Source organism: Aptenodytes forsteri, unplaced genomic scaffold, assembly GCF_000699145.1.
Source record: "Aptenodytes forsteri isolate BGI_AS27 unplaced genomic scaffold, ASM69914v1 Scaffold265, whole genome shotgun sequence".
Classification (NCBI taxonomy): Eukaryota; Metazoa; Chordata; class Aves; order Sphenisciformes; family Spheniscidae; genus Aptenodytes; species Aptenodytes forsteri.
Genome location: NW_008796175.1, coordinates 118,328 through 133,446, shown reverse-complemented (window position 1 = coordinate 133,446; position 15,119 = coordinate 118,328). Strand labels below are relative to the sequence as shown.

At 42.3% G+C, this 15,119-nt stretch overlaps 1 protein-coding gene across 1 annotated transcript in view; it reads left to right on the top strand.

Annotated features, from left to right (window-relative positions):
• The window catches only part of LOC103905805 (transmembrane 9 superfamily member 2), a 33,362-nt gene extending 26,891 nt beyond the window's left edge, over window positions 1–6,471 (top strand). The window contains exon 17 of the mRNA XM_009287556.2: window positions 5,848–6,471. Within this exon, the coding sequence (XP_009285831.1) occupies window positions 5,848–5,915 (68 nt within the window). The 3' untranslated portion in view covers window positions 5,916–6,471. The remainder of the gene's footprint in view (window positions 1–5,847) is intronic.
• Window positions 6,472–15,119: the final 8,648 nt, after the last annotated feature.

Sequence of the window (15,119 nt, the reverse complement as noted above, 5' to 3'; positions counted from 1 at the left end):
AATAGCATAGCTAGTCACTAGAAGGGTAATGGGTATAATATGTATATAGAGTGTGTAATAAATCCTTGCTAATGTAAAATGCTGTGATAAATTTCTTTCCCATATTTAGTTTGACGATTGATTTTTTTTTTTTGGGGGGGGGGCTGAAATGTAAGCTATTCTAGATAGATGACTCAAGCAGAAGATGCCTAACTTTGCTTTGTTTTGTAAAATATTCCTTAATAGCGCTTGCTTTGGAAAATAAGGGTTCAGTCCTCCAGAAGTTTATGGAGCTGAGGGAGTTTGCTAACGTAACTTTATACACTGTTTGCATTAATAGTGTTCTTCCTGTATGTATGTTCCCAAAATGGTACCTTGATCTGTTCACTTAAGTTAGCACTAGGTATTTTGGTTTTCTCTATTCTTGCCTCTTAGGTCTCAGCAACTGTGACAGAAATATAAAGGGCAGTGTTAATACCTCCTACGTGGCGGTGTGTTGTGTTACTGTGGACATTACAAAAGAGATCATAATGAATAAGTAAATAGGAACTGAATGCTTGTATGGCAAAACTGACAATAATATAATCTGACTGGTGAAATCTAACAATTAATGTGCACACCCAAACAAGACAATTTTATTTTAATGTACAGAGTGCGGCTAATCTTCCATGAAATAATAAGTGTGGTTGAATGGGGATAGCTACATGATTACATGCATTTTATACTAGGAGACAAAAAAATGCTGAACATAGTCAAAGCATGTTGCTTTACAGTGACCTCTATTTTTGAACATCATTTTCACTTGTGCGTTAATGCTATTTTCAAAATTGAGTTTTGATCTTCTGGGTAGATTGTGTTTAGAATCCGAGATTCTGAAGCACCCACCACTGTGCAGTGATTGAAACCAGTATGATACAGAGAGCTTTTAAGGTACATAAGAAGTATCAGCCAAGTGCAGAGTGCTTTTCTGTTTGCTTTCTTACAATCTGTTCGTGCTTTGAATCTTTTTTCTTCATTAAACAATAAAGCTAGAAGAAACGAATAGAGCAGAACAGTCTGCTTAATGTATTTTGGCATTATTCTGCGCAATAATCCTTGGTTTTAATTTTGAATTTAAACTAGTTTACTAATAACTTTCCCTTACCCAGCTAGATGCTAGCTTTCTGTGTATAAGATCTTCTCTCTGTGTATAAGAAAACTGTTGCTGAGTGGTAGTATATATATTGCAGACCAGAGTATTCAGCAGTATATAAACCGGAGGACAAAAAGATCAAAAAACAGCTGAGGTGTCAGTGTCTCCCTAGTAAGTATAAATGGGTGTATTGGACACATTTTGCTTCTTGGCTGGAGAAATGACTTGAGACATCTTCACAACTGGGTTCTTGAATTTTAAATAGCTCCCGCAAAAATGATCTTTCAGCTGTACCTCCCTAGGATGATCAGTGATGTACAGTGCACTGCAGTGCACTAGGATGGCATCGGTTTCCTAGACTAGTAGGGGTTATTTAGAAAGGCAGAATCTTAAAATATGAAGGTCACCCACTTGGGGGAAAAATAAAGGTCTACCACGCAAAAGTAAGTTCTTAAATGTATGTTGTTCAGATGCTTTTTCATTTAATTTAATCTGGTGAGTGGTTAGGATTGGTTAAAATAAACATTAGCCACAAAACTAATTTGTAATATTAGATTAAAACAAACAAACAGATTTTACAGGCTTATCGGAGGAATTGGTGTCAGGCTTGGTATCTTTGTGCTGTGTCGTTTGACAGAGATGTGCATATGAAAGCTGTAAAAACCTTACAATGGAAAGGAGTTTAGACCAATCAGAAAATAATTTTGGAGGTCTCAACTCTTTCAACTAGTGGGATTTTTTTTGTTTGTTTGGGGGTTTGGGGGTTTTTTAAGTACTTAGTGTTAGAATTTTTTTAATGGTTTTAAAAAAAAAAAATCCACCTTTGGGTATGTTTTCTGTCACGTTGTGTTCATTGATGTCTGTCACTGAAGCAGTAAGCTGAAGAGGTATGCTCCTTGTTGATAGTGCTTTAAAACTTTGGTTTTGGTTTGAATGTGTTTTGAAAGAAACAAATACAAGCAAGATCCTAGAGTGGTCTTATCTAAAGCTTACCTAAATAGTCCTACTATTCTAATGAGAGGCACATTTTAAGTAATGTGATTGATGATGATTCTAATTTTGGTGCAAGATGTGCTTAGAAAATGCTCAAGATTGAAAAGCTGAGTAGGCTTTTTGAGAAAATATATTTCAAGCCATGCTACTTGAGATGGCAAGGTTGTATTTTAGCTAGCGCAACTAATAATGGCAATTTTACTGGGTAGAGCTATAGTTGTAGGAAACTAATCGTGCACTTATCTGTATTTTAAGATTGGCCTTAGTCAAAGAAGTTAAAAGGGGAATCTGAGAACCTGTTATACTAGTCAGAACTGGCCTAAAGATCCAGTATGTTGATGCTTTTCTTTATAAAGTGTTAAAATTTGGAACAAGTAGCAAACTTGTGAAATGGGCTAAAATGTAGAAAACATATTCTAGCTAAAATTTTCAAACAAGCCAAACTAGTTCAGAGTTACTCTTCCACAATCATTATTCATTTGCAGATCCCTTTCTGATTGGGGTATTTACTCCTGTATAGAAAATTGGGAGCTTTTTGACTGAATTACCTTTTGTCGACCTCTTAGCGGTTCATGGAATCACAAGCACCCCCAGGTCTGAGGTGGAAGAAACACTGAATCTCAGTGGAACCAGGCACTGTACTGCTTACATTCTTCAAAAAAAAAGTTAAGCTTTTTGCTGCAGTACCATAAGCAATCCTGTAGGTAAAGCGGGTTATAAATAATGTTTCCTTAACTTACATTCATTTTTGTCTATTAATACTGATTTTGTAATATCAATGCAACTTTGTGCTGACCTGAGCTTTTGGAAGTTCATAGTCTGAGTGTTTGGCCCATGTTACTTTAAAAAAAAAAAAAACCAAAAACCAAATGAGCCTAGTTGATTTGCTGTGATCTGATTCTCACTTCTAAATCTGCAGTTGGATTCTTGAGGTAGATTTTCAACCTAGTTGTGATTCTGACAGCACCTTTAAACCATTCTGATCTTTGCATGTCAAGTATACTGTTTAGGAGAGGTACTTTTGGGGTCCTTAGTTTGATGCTGGTTTTGAAGTTTCCGGTCCATAGAGCTATCCACATCTGGAATTTGTAGGATACATTCGTTCATGGGAGGGAAGAAGAAACTACAGTACTGGTAAGCCCTAATTATCGATGTGGAGGTAACAACAGAAGGAAACTGCTGACGAGGGAAGGTACTGACTACATAAGGCTGTATCTTGGTCATGAGTCTAGCCTTTATCTCCTGAGCTTATAAGTTCATGGTTCAAATCTGGTGTCTGACAAACATTACCACTTACTGCTTGTGTTAGGAAACATAGTCTTACTCTAGTTCCACTACATTGGCAAAATTTCTGATAAAGTTTAAAAAAGGAGCAGGGGGTACTTGGTCTTTGATTTGCTAAACAGACTTTTTTTAGGAGGGAAGCTGAAAATCAGTGTTACTGAAACCTGTGAAAATCTGTTTATAGATAAAATGCTTGTTCACAGTATGAAGTCTTCAGATTCTGCTATGAATGAGGCCATGTTTTATAGAAAGCTGTGTATCAGAAAGATTCAGAGTGACAAGGATTGGAAGAAAATACCATGGATTTAGTGTGTTCTCATATTAAGTTATGGCATGCTCAGAAAACTGTGTGGAAAATCTCATTCTTGTGTTAGTTATACATTTTTGTTATGATATTACAATTTTGTTCTAGAAAAGCAGACAGATTTTTTTAAGATCTCATATGTTAAACATTTGGAAGAAACATTGCTTTCAAAGCCATAAAAGGCTCAAAGTGGGCTATATTATAAAAAAAAAACCTAGAAAGCAGATGCTGAGAACCATTATTAGGAAAAAACCATGAGAGTAAGGCATAGAGTAACAATGCTGATATTGGAGTCTTGGACACAGTAGGAAGGAGTGAGAATTGACCATAAACTGCAAAGCCTTAGTGATGTCAAGCCTACAAAGGAATTAAATTCCTTCTGTGGTTGGTGTCTGATCTCCTATCAACAGCAGTAAATCTGCCGTCTCCTACTGTTTTCAGAGGATGATAACTGCAAACTTGGAGGGAAAGGGTAATCTGTGGCATATAATAGTAGGCTGTTAAAAAGCCTTTAACTGCAAATATACATGGTAGCACAAAGAATACAAGAATTGGCATATAGATAATAAGCATCCAAAGGCAGGTTCCTCACTTAGCAAATGCGTAGGTGTGGTCTGAAAGACAGAAATGTAATGAATGTAGAAAAGACAAGCGCTTAAGAAAGAACCTCCTAGTTAGTAAACCAGTCACAATGAAATAGTGCAAAAAGTTGGAGCTGATGTTAAACATGGGCTGTACAAGGAGAAAAGGTTGAATGTAAAACTGGAGGAGCTGAGTGCATGATCTTACAAGTGCCTATAGCGTAGCTGGTAAGGGCTGTCTGTCACAGGGCTGGCACGTAGCTGTGTCTTTGAGAGTGAATTCAGCTGAAACTGAGACCTTCCCTTTTCCTAGCTGGTGAGGCTTAACATCTGTGTGGCAGTTTACCTCTAGGTAAAAGCATGAGGAACAATGCATCGCTTCCCTTAGAGGCTTAAGACTTAATTAATTGTATGGTACTCAATGTCTCCTTGCATACTAAGGTCTTAAAATAATTTAAAAATAAACGTGATGGACAATGTCTTTGCAGTTGCCCCATAATAGTGACTGTGGGGTGCAAATTACAGACTTGTTCTTCAGCTTAAAAATAGAAAATTGGTATAGACTAATCTCATTCAGTGTCATCTCCTCTCTCCATCATCTTACTCTGCACTGTGCTAACTCGAGCCATGGGACTTGACATGTGGCCCAAAGTCCCTCCAGAAGGTAGTTGTGGGTTTTTTTTCCTCCTACTGTTGGGTTGGAGGACTAAAGAACTGGATTGGTAAGAAATCAAGGAAGGCCAAACCAGACCGCAGGTCTGCTACCCAAGCGCCCTAACAGCAGTACGCCCAGGAAGGGGTATGAGAACAGGGCAAGCATGTACTGGTACTTTCTCCCAGCCTCCCATCAGCTGTGGCTCACGGGCTTTTTTAACACTTGAAATGGTGTCTCTGTAATTAATAGCCTTTGGATTTCTTCGTTCATGAATTTGTTCAGTTGCCCAAACTAGTGTATGTTTTTATTATCTATAGTGACCTGTGACAAGAAAATCCGCAGCTTGAATATGTGTTACACAAAATTACGTGTTTTGGTTTGTGTCGCTGCTAGTTTAATTTGATGCTTGCTCCCAACCGCTATAGCACTCAGAGCATTGCTTCAGCAAAAGGAAGTTACAGGATATACAGAGTAAGAAGTTGCCTGTTCTTGAGTATAAACAGAGCACGATGAACAGAAAACAGGGCCAGGTGATTTTTCCCACAGCCTTGTTTTGTGTCATAATTTGTAGGTGGCTGTGAACTGTGGTAGACCTGAAAAACCCAGGTAGGTGTTGACTTTGTGTGCGTATAAAAGTCAGTTTCTTAAATGGCGCTCTGTGCCTGCTAGTGGTGATAGTAGCATCACCTTCAGTGGTTTAAATGTACATCAAGCAGCCTGGTCCTAAAAGTCATCTTTTATCTAAATCAGTAACTTAGCCTAGGGATGAATGTGTGTTGTTAAACTTAACAAGTGCTGTTATTCTGGATAGTTAGGTGGATTACAATGTTATGTTCTGTCCTGCTGGGAAGTACTTGTTAGATTTTTCTCTCAAAGCAAACTGGAAGATAAACTAACCATTTTCACTTTCTCATTTTAGGGACTATTGGATTTTTTGCCTGCTTCTGGTTTGTAAGTAAGATTTACAGTGTTGTGAAAGTGGACTGAAAAGCTTCAAAGTGTCTTTTGAACATATCTCCCTTGCTGTTTGATAATTTTTACCATGTATTGAAAAACATCCTGTGTAATTATTCTGATTTGTAAAAGCTGAAGAGCGGACTACAGTATAAAATACAGATTTTTATGGAAGGAAATGGCACCATTGGAAAAATGTTTACATCAGTATACTCATTGAATATTGTAATTTTAATATTTCCAAAAATTATATCCAAAAATTTGATTTAGGGCAAATAAAAATTCTGTGAGCTAGTTTATTTGAAAAATGAGTGCATTATACAGTCCTCCAGCTGAAATTCCTTGTGATTTTCTTTTTTTTTTTTTGTTACCTCTTTTGGTTACCATTTATATACCATGAAAGCATAGGACTGTCAAGTAAATCTATGTAAAATGTGAATTTTTTTAACTTAACTATGATTGTACATATTATCCTGCACCTTCTTTACAACTAGATATCTTCTTACAAATGTACATGCATTTAGTGTAATGTAGACTTTATTAAAAATATCGACACTGGTTTTTGTTCAAATAAAACTGCACAACTCTAGCTGACTTGTTTCCTTTCTTGTTAGTTAAGCCTTTACTACTTGGACACAGATCACATTAGTTTGACCAGTTGATACCTCTTGAGTTTTATATTGTTTATAAGCAGTTTGGCTGTGACTTTGGCTGCAAATTGTCTATGCAAGCAGAAGGACCGGTAGGTCACTTGAATCCATGGCCGTAGGATGGACAGGGGCTTCTGAAGCTGCTGCTGCCACTACCTGTGCCTCAGCTGTGCGCTTACTCTGACCTTCCCCAAAATATTTTTTGGTGGGCAAACCATGACTTTCTATCAAAGAGCGAAAACCTTTTCCTTCTTTTAGCCCTCTGAAACACACATCTCATTGTTCTTCCTCCTGTGAAGACTCTGCAGCTTGTTGGGAAGTTAGCTGTGAATCTAGTGGGCTTGGGAATGGGTGATTCTTAAAGGTGAAGCCTTTCTTCCCACTCTGCAGAGCTTGTGCTTAAATACTGGATTACGTAAGATGAGGATCTTAATAGCCTCTTCAGTTACAAGATTGCAAGCATTCTTCTCTCAGGAATGTCAAGGTTTTAAAGAGGCTCCCCAAAGTCTTGAATTGCACTTGAAGATGAGCAGAGTCACTGCAGACAGATAATTCAAATGGCCGTGTTACTGACCCCGTTGGAGATGAATAAGGGGAATGTCACTCAGATTAATGGGCGAAATGCTCAAAGCTTATTAACTGGCATATGGAAACATTGCTGGAAGCTGCTTTTCAATGTCTAAGCCCGCAATTTAACAAGACCCAAAATGACTCGTATCTTTTCATAGTCATACAAATACCAGGAAATTGTAGTTAATGTTTAATAGCCTTTCCTGAATGGAATCTTTGGTATGAGGATTTCAAGTCTCACCTCTATGTGTAGTTGTTCCTTCCAGGTTACTTAAGTGTGGGACAGATCACCTGGGTAAGCTGGGATGAGTACCAGGCTATATCTTTTGAACAGTGCCTGTGGCATAAAAGGGAGGCTTTAGACAACTTAATAAAAAGAGCTAAGCGTTAGTGTACCAGGAGGAGCTGGCTACAATAAAGATTGTTTCAAGTGATGGCAACTCAGCCTCCCAACTGTTTTCTCCTCCTACCACAACACTCTCCATTTCTTTTCTGTTCCCTCCCAGAGGTGGGAAACTACAGGGTTGCTGTTAGAGAAATCAGCTTGCGGTTATCTGCTGGTTCAGGAGCACCATTCACTCTATTAAAGATTTCATGCTCATACTGAAATGGGTCCTGCTCTGTTTAAAAAGGTCCTTCCTATTAAATCTTATGTTTAAAGTTGGGGAGGGGGGGCTTTATTGGATACTTTAAACAAAAAAAAAAATTGTTGGCTGAAGCGACTTTTGAATTTTACATGTTCAAAGGGAAATGAATTCATGAGAGAATTTGGAGCTACCATTGGCATAAACTCCCAGCAGGAAAATTTGCCAGATTAATAAATATGCATTTCACAAGAGGCAAAGTAAAATGAGTTGTGAAATTGTATTTACGGTGCTTTCTCTGCTTTACTGTGACTATTGGTGAGCTAAAAAGTAGAAACTGAGTTAAGCAAGTTTCTGAAGCTTGCCCGTAGTCTAGAGCCAAAGGCCTAAAAGTAAAATCAGTTGTTCTCATGCAGTTGTCATCAGAGAACTTGGTTTGTTTTTTGTAATAGGCCGCATTCATGCAAATCTGACCTAATTCATAATTAAACAGTCTTTGTGGTGGAGGCACACTCTGTTGCTCTGCAACATTTTATCTAAAACAATCAGAAAAAGGCTTGAGTTTTGGTCTCATTTCTTCAAAATCGATGGATGCTGTCATGGCAAAGGCAATGATTCTGCTGTAATGGTCTGTCGTGGCCTGTATGTTTGAGTATAATTAAAGTGAATTTTAAGGATGCTCTTTATTTACATGCTGCAGGGATGAGCTGGGGCAGGCAGTATCCTGACTGACCAATATCTGAGTGGTGGCATGTTTTAAAACAGTTTGTCCATTGTTGTTCTCCCATCTGTGGACACCTGTGAGATTTGCTGCTGCTGCTGTACTCCCCCTGCCTAAGAGACGACTACCCGTCTCATCTCTTTAAGTCCTCTACATCTAAATATTTTTGCTGGTCCCAGATCCGAGATTTGTGCTGTTTGCAGAGAATCTGGACATAAGCCCTCGGAATTTTCTGCCATCTTTTTTTGACCAAGGAAAAGCAGCTGCAAGCTGACTTTTGGCTTTGCACTTCTGGAGAAAGCCACCAGGCTGTAAGCTAAATACCAATTGTTATGAGCATGTATCAATTTAAAGGCGGTGTAAGCCCTAGTCAGAAAGTAGTAGGCAAACCTCTTGGTTTTAATTTCATTGGGCACAGAATGGGCTGTAGTAATGTGATTTTCCAGTGACTCTCAGCGTTCTTTGGGAGTTCTTAAACTACGGGTGAAATTCTTGTCCGCTCTGTGTTGAATCAGCCATGATTTTTGAAGATGAAAATGGTCAGTATGGGGACGCGGATGTTTTAAGTACTTAGGTTACCAGTAACTAGTGTCTAATCTCTAACCCATTTTATATTAACTTATGAATAATAGCTGTCACGTAGAAATAACCATTATTCATCTACTCTCATTAGAACAATGGGCTTAGTAAAACATTCCCTATTCTGTTGCAGATACTCAAGCCTTCCTGCCCTCTTTAAAAAAGAAAAAAATGAGGCTGTTTAGCTTTCCTGAAGTGTGCGTATAGGCATCTACACTGCATTTTTGCAATGCTCCCAGTAACGGACTCGCAGCAGACGAAGTAAAGCATCTCCCGTGTAAGACTCTTCTTGTAATAACCACCCAAATCCAGCAGACTTTGTAGGATGTCATGTTTGTCAAATTTTAAGTAAAACTTGACAAGTTATAACAGAACCTCAAAGGAAGGAGGGATTTCGGTGCTGATGTTGCACATTTCATCCACTTGCTTGAACAGTGTTGAACAGATAACAGCCTCATCTATATTCCCGAATGTAGATGCCAGAACAAGGCCATGCTGATGTACAGCGAGGGCGGGAGTCAAGTGCAGTATGTATATGGGATTCATGCCCATACCTGCGTAAACTTCCTTGAGGACTACAAACGGTGCTGCTGTGGGGGAGCTGGGAACACGTGGCGTATTCATGATTAGTTGTGATGGAAGGAGGTTTGATGAACAGCAATAAACTTGACTTCAATGGCCTGCTTAATGTGCTTTTGTATTTGATAACACATTCTAAGTTCACATTTAAAATTTGTTTCAGAATTAAGTCTTCCATGACAATAGCTTGAATGTTTACGGAGATGTGTTGCAAAGGACTGGGGGAGAGGAAATTTAAACCAAACTTCGCCTGCAGTTAAATGCTAGTGTAGACATGGGATCTTTTCTGGAACCTGTGGGTGAGACCTTTAACAGCAATCACCGCATGAAGGTCCAGCTGTGAAAATCACACATAAAAGAAGGAATATTAGGCATTTTGCATCGCAAGAATTGGGGACAAGGCAAATGGCTGCTGAAGTGGATGGAGAAAGGTTAGGTCATGCTGGTCAGAAACTGTAAGGAAAGGATGGTTCTTAGACCTGTGATTTCCTGATGGAGATCTGTCCTCCGTGGTCTTACACCAGATGTTCAGATGTCCAGTTCCATTCCCATGAGCTGTATCACCACCGAAGCTAATGGAAATAAAGTAGTAAAGGTCAGCAGAGGTGTCAGTCTTTCTCTGACCACTCATGTTACTTTGCATTTTCACTTGCAAGCAGGAATGAAATCACTGCATTTCTACAGAACAGCTGCTGGTGTTTCCAGGCTTAAGAATAGAAAGATGAAGCTGCTGTGCTCTTCACCCACAACCATGGCTTGTTTAATTCAACTAAACTTAGATCTGAGTCTTAAAAACAGTGTCTGCTAAACTCATGTCATGGAGCGGAGTTATTTCAATATTCCTATTTTTATTAAATATGGACTGTGTGCACTAGCCATTTGTTATTTGCTATTATGCTACTAAAGGCTACTGCCTTTTCTGCAACTGTGCTGTTTTCATACTGTTAACAGGCATTAAATACCGTGCACAAACCTGGTAACATGAAGCTGTAAAATCTCCTGAGCTGCGACACAGACGCAGCAGTTCCTCCGGGAGCGCCCAGAAAGGCACTCAAGGCGGTGCGGGAGGCTTTGGGTTACATGACCTCATTTTCCCTTTCTCTTTCACATCCAGGGACACCATTCTGCCCTGAGCAGAGCTGCTCCTGCCAGAGAAGTGTGAAAAAGAGGGTCCGACCCCATTTCCCAGAGCTCTCCAGCGCACTCCCGCAGCGACGGAGACCAGGAGGGGGTCCCAGAGGGCACAGCCCTTGCAGCAAGCCCTGAGGGCCCACGTACATGAGAAGTGATCAAGCTGTTCTAGCCTCTTCATTAAGGCCAAAGTCATGACCTGACCGCAGTGTGATTCACTTGTGGAGAATGGACTTTTTATGGCAAAGAGCAGGTGGGAAAGGGCTTAACAACAGCCTAGGCTTTCCCCTAGGAAAATAACCAGCGATGCAACTCTCCTGGAGACACGGTGGATCCTTCTTAGTACGGTTTCTTTACACCTGGGTGGGATGTCTTTGACTTCGCTGGGATAAAAGCAGGAGGGATGTCTTTCATGTTCTGTTGGGATGCTGCAAGCCTGTACCCAAAACTTCATGTCAGGGTCATGGTCTATTTTGCTACCCAAAGTAACTACAGTTAGGGAGTTCACAGTACGGTACTTTATCTTCCTAATCTAGATGCCTCTTAGTTACAGGCTACACACACTAATTAGCTTTGTTCATACAAACCAGGAAGCCCTTAGACTTTCTGTGAAGTTATTAGCGCCAGGATTTTTATAGATAACATTAGCGTCTGCGGAGTTTACCCAAGGGAATTTATGTTCTATTTGCAACTCGGGGAAAACTCTTAGATGTTTGACATCATAAAACAGTAAAACCAGGAGATTTATTACAGGGACAGAGAGAACAGGGCCCTTGAGCTGCTTTGTTTATCATAAAAAGTTGGGTTAATCAGACGTGCACATGTGCCTCCCATATTTTCTGGTTTCGTTTCCCTCCTGTGCTGCTCCTTGACAGGCTCTGCAGTGGATGAAAAGGCATGGGAGCCCTGGCAAAAGTCCTTTGGACTCTACAGGATGAGGATTATATTTGTACATCTCCCTCTTGAGCTACCGTTAATGGAGAAGAGACATATGCAACCGAGCTCTCAGTGAGGCTGTAACTTCTCCCAGGGAAGGGCAATATAGGAAATCCCAGTAGCACGGGTGGTGGGTGGATCAAGAGCCGATGCTCCCGGACTGCGCCAGAGCTACCGGTGTGATGTCAGCACCTCAAAAACGCCCATCTCAAGGGATGACGGCTGCAGGCAAAAAGATATACAGTAAAGATACATTTTGGGCACCGTGGTTGGACTCTGCGCTACCCGGTGCCCTCGGGCAGGGCTGCAGCCGACACAGCAGCCTGGCCAGGGGAGCGGGGCTGGGGAGGGCAGCCTGCAGCCGGGTGTCCTGGCTGTCTTAGTTGGCTTAGTAAGACACTCCCTCTGCCTAGAGAGCTTTTCCCACCACTATCCCGAGACCACCGTGGCTGCAACAGCCCTGCCTCTTCTTTGTGGGGGTTTCTGCAATACTGATGTGAGTAACATCTGGGCATTTTTGGGGGGGTTGCAGGGAAATGCTGCAATGAATTACCTTAGAGGTGACACCACATAGAGAAAGTGGCTTCCCCAAACTGTGCAGAAGCTGTGGCTGCATTTGGCTTGGCTCATCCGGCAGATGCTGCTCGTGCCTTTACGTTCGCAGGTCTTTGCTTTGTACAGCCTGGTCACATGCTTGGGGTTAAACTTAATCCAGATTAAGAGACAATCCATCAGACTGGCAGGGGCCAATATGTAATTTCCCCTCTGGGTTAGCATGGAGTATTTTTTCCAACAAATTTCCTACTGATGCCGGCACTAGGCATCTCAGGATGATCCCCATCCTGCCTGCTATAGCTACTCAGATCTTGGTCTTTCTTGGCCAGTCTTCTGTTTGCTGTGGACATGTGGGGTGCATCAAGTAGATGTTCTCTGATGCTCCTGGGCAGCAGCAGGAGAGAACCTCCAAGTTCCTCACTGGTGTTGGCCTGTGAGCAGAAAGAGAAGTGTTGTTAGCATCAGGTGGGTCCTGTGTCATTCAAGCAGGGCAAAATGGCTGCATGTGGCCAGGCATTGCTCTGGGAGGGGTGCAGATGGGGTAATAGCAGGGAGCTCCCAGCCAGCTGGGAGCGCTCAGGCTCCTCACAGGATCAGCTGGCTTCCAGCTTTCTCCTGTCTCTCCTCTCCAAACACCTCCTTTGGAGGTTGCATCAGCAGGGAAGATTTGGTTAAGAGAGAGGAGAAAAAAAAAAAAGGCAGATACTTCAGCTGAAAAAAATGCCCATCATCCTCCATGCATTGCAGGAAGGGCAAGCTCATAGAAGTCCCATGGGAATTAGGGAAGCCGAAGCGGAGGTAGAGGAAAAGCAGGTAAAATGGTCTAGTGCGTGCCTCCAGGAGCTGTGTGGACAGCTTCATGCAGGACGGACTGCAGGAGCTGAGCTAGCTCCAGCATCAAAGAGGGAAAGTGGTGAACTGGTATTAATTGTGCAGCTGAGAGTGATTAAGCAGCAAAGCCCATAAGACCCTGTGACTTTCTGAAGTTGTCAGGGCTCTCAGGTGTGGTGAGGAGTGGAGCTGGGGAAGGATGTGAGTGGGCTGTTGGCTGGAGCTTCTGTTGGTCCTGTACCCCCAGCGGCAGGACAAGATGTGAGTTAAACAAGCCACAGTTGTTGAACTTCCCCGCTCTGTAAGGGGGTGTGGGGACAAAGGGGATGTTTGTGGCATCAATTGTGGTGACGTTGCTTTGGGATGAGGGCTTTCTGGGCAGAAGTGGGCTGTGTGGTCAGCTGGGAGGTAGGACCTGGTTTCTGAGGCTCCCTTGGAGCAGGGAGTATCTCTGGGCAGGAGGGTGGCTGTGCTATGGTGTGTCCTGGCAGGGTGTCCCCAGGCTGCAATGCCACTATCACAGCAAGCTTGGGGACACCCAGATGAGGTACCTTCCCAGGAGCTGGCAGACACATGCCTTCTGGAAAACAGCAGGACCCTGGTGCTGCAGGGCCTCGGAGCGGGAAGGATTGTCCTGGGCTTAACTGAGTCCAAATGGCTTCATGGTGAGGTGTCCACACTGGTAAATTTAAAGCAGGGAATGAGACCCTGTGGGCTTCCCCTGTCAGCCAGTGTGTTTCTGTGCCTTGGGTATAAAACCAGGAGGATGGCACTTGTCCCATGGTGGCAATGGGAGAAGGTGCTTGGCCCTCAGAGATGGCAGAACAGACATGTCACTGCCATGGATGGCTAGATGTTGCATGTGGCACCAGCCTTTGGTTGCACAGGAGAGGTCCTCAGGGCACGTGTCATGCTTAGCTCCTGTCCTGTCACGCTATGGTCTATGTTGTGGCTGGTGGAGATAGGTCTGTAATGTGTTTAGGGCTTGCACTTTGTGAAAGGGCTGACTGGGGTGGCTGGGGACATGGAGAATGCCTGCAGACATAGGACAACGTTGTGTTGGGTGATGTAGGGAGGAGGATGTCTTTTACCTCCCAGACTTCTGACTCAACCCCAAACCAGCCTGAAAGAAGATCCCTTTGAGGCCCCTGAACAGGTCCATGGCCCGTAGATAAAACCCAGTGGGCAGCTGTTATCTCCAGCTCCCTCTTTGCATGGCAGATGCTGCAGCGTGTGCTTTGCAGGAGCAGCTATGCTTTCCTGGCCTGATGCAGGTATCCCTCGGGAAGCGCAGGATGCCTTCCCACGCACCGCATCACTAATAACTTTAAACCACCATTCCTGCATACTATCTGTAATTCTCTTTACGTACTAACTAGAGGTGTTCAAGCTTCAGAAGTATGCTCACTGCGTATGAAATCACATGCCAGCGGTGATCTAATTAGCTGGCTCCTCAGGATCTTGCCATGGGGCACGTGGGACCGGGCCTCTTTATTTCCCCCTTCTTCCAGCTCTGAATGACTCCCAAGTTTCCTCCTGCTCTTTCCCTTAATGAGTTGTGCCGTGCTGGGACAGACCTCTCAGCTGAAAGAGTCTAATTGCTGGAGTAAGGATGAAATAGCCATTAGAGTGTTTGCTACTAATTAATTATTGCTTGTCACTGCTCAGAAGTGGAAGGGTTCAATTGCAATGTAACAGGCTTACCAGTGCTAAATAATTCCTATTTACAGCTATGGGGACCTGAAGGCTGATGGTTACTTGCTGCTTGTAGTGCCGGCTTCTGGGGACGTGGGGAGGGCTGAGCCCCCTGTCTGTGTCACACCTTTTTTTTTTTTTTTTTTTTTTGGCAAAGTCTTGTGGTTTCTTGTTCATCCTGAATGTTTTTAGTTCGATTAAAATGGATGATGTCTGCCTTACCAGTCAAATATTGCACTCTAGGAAATATCAAAGAACTAATTAACCTGCCAGGCTGCTTAACAACATTACAAAAAGATTTCTTGTAACTAAATACAGGACATATCTGCTCATTTTTAATTTAGAAAAGGTGGAAAGCTGGCGGGGAGAAGAGGAGAAATCTGTGCCTCCAACTGGAGGACTGATG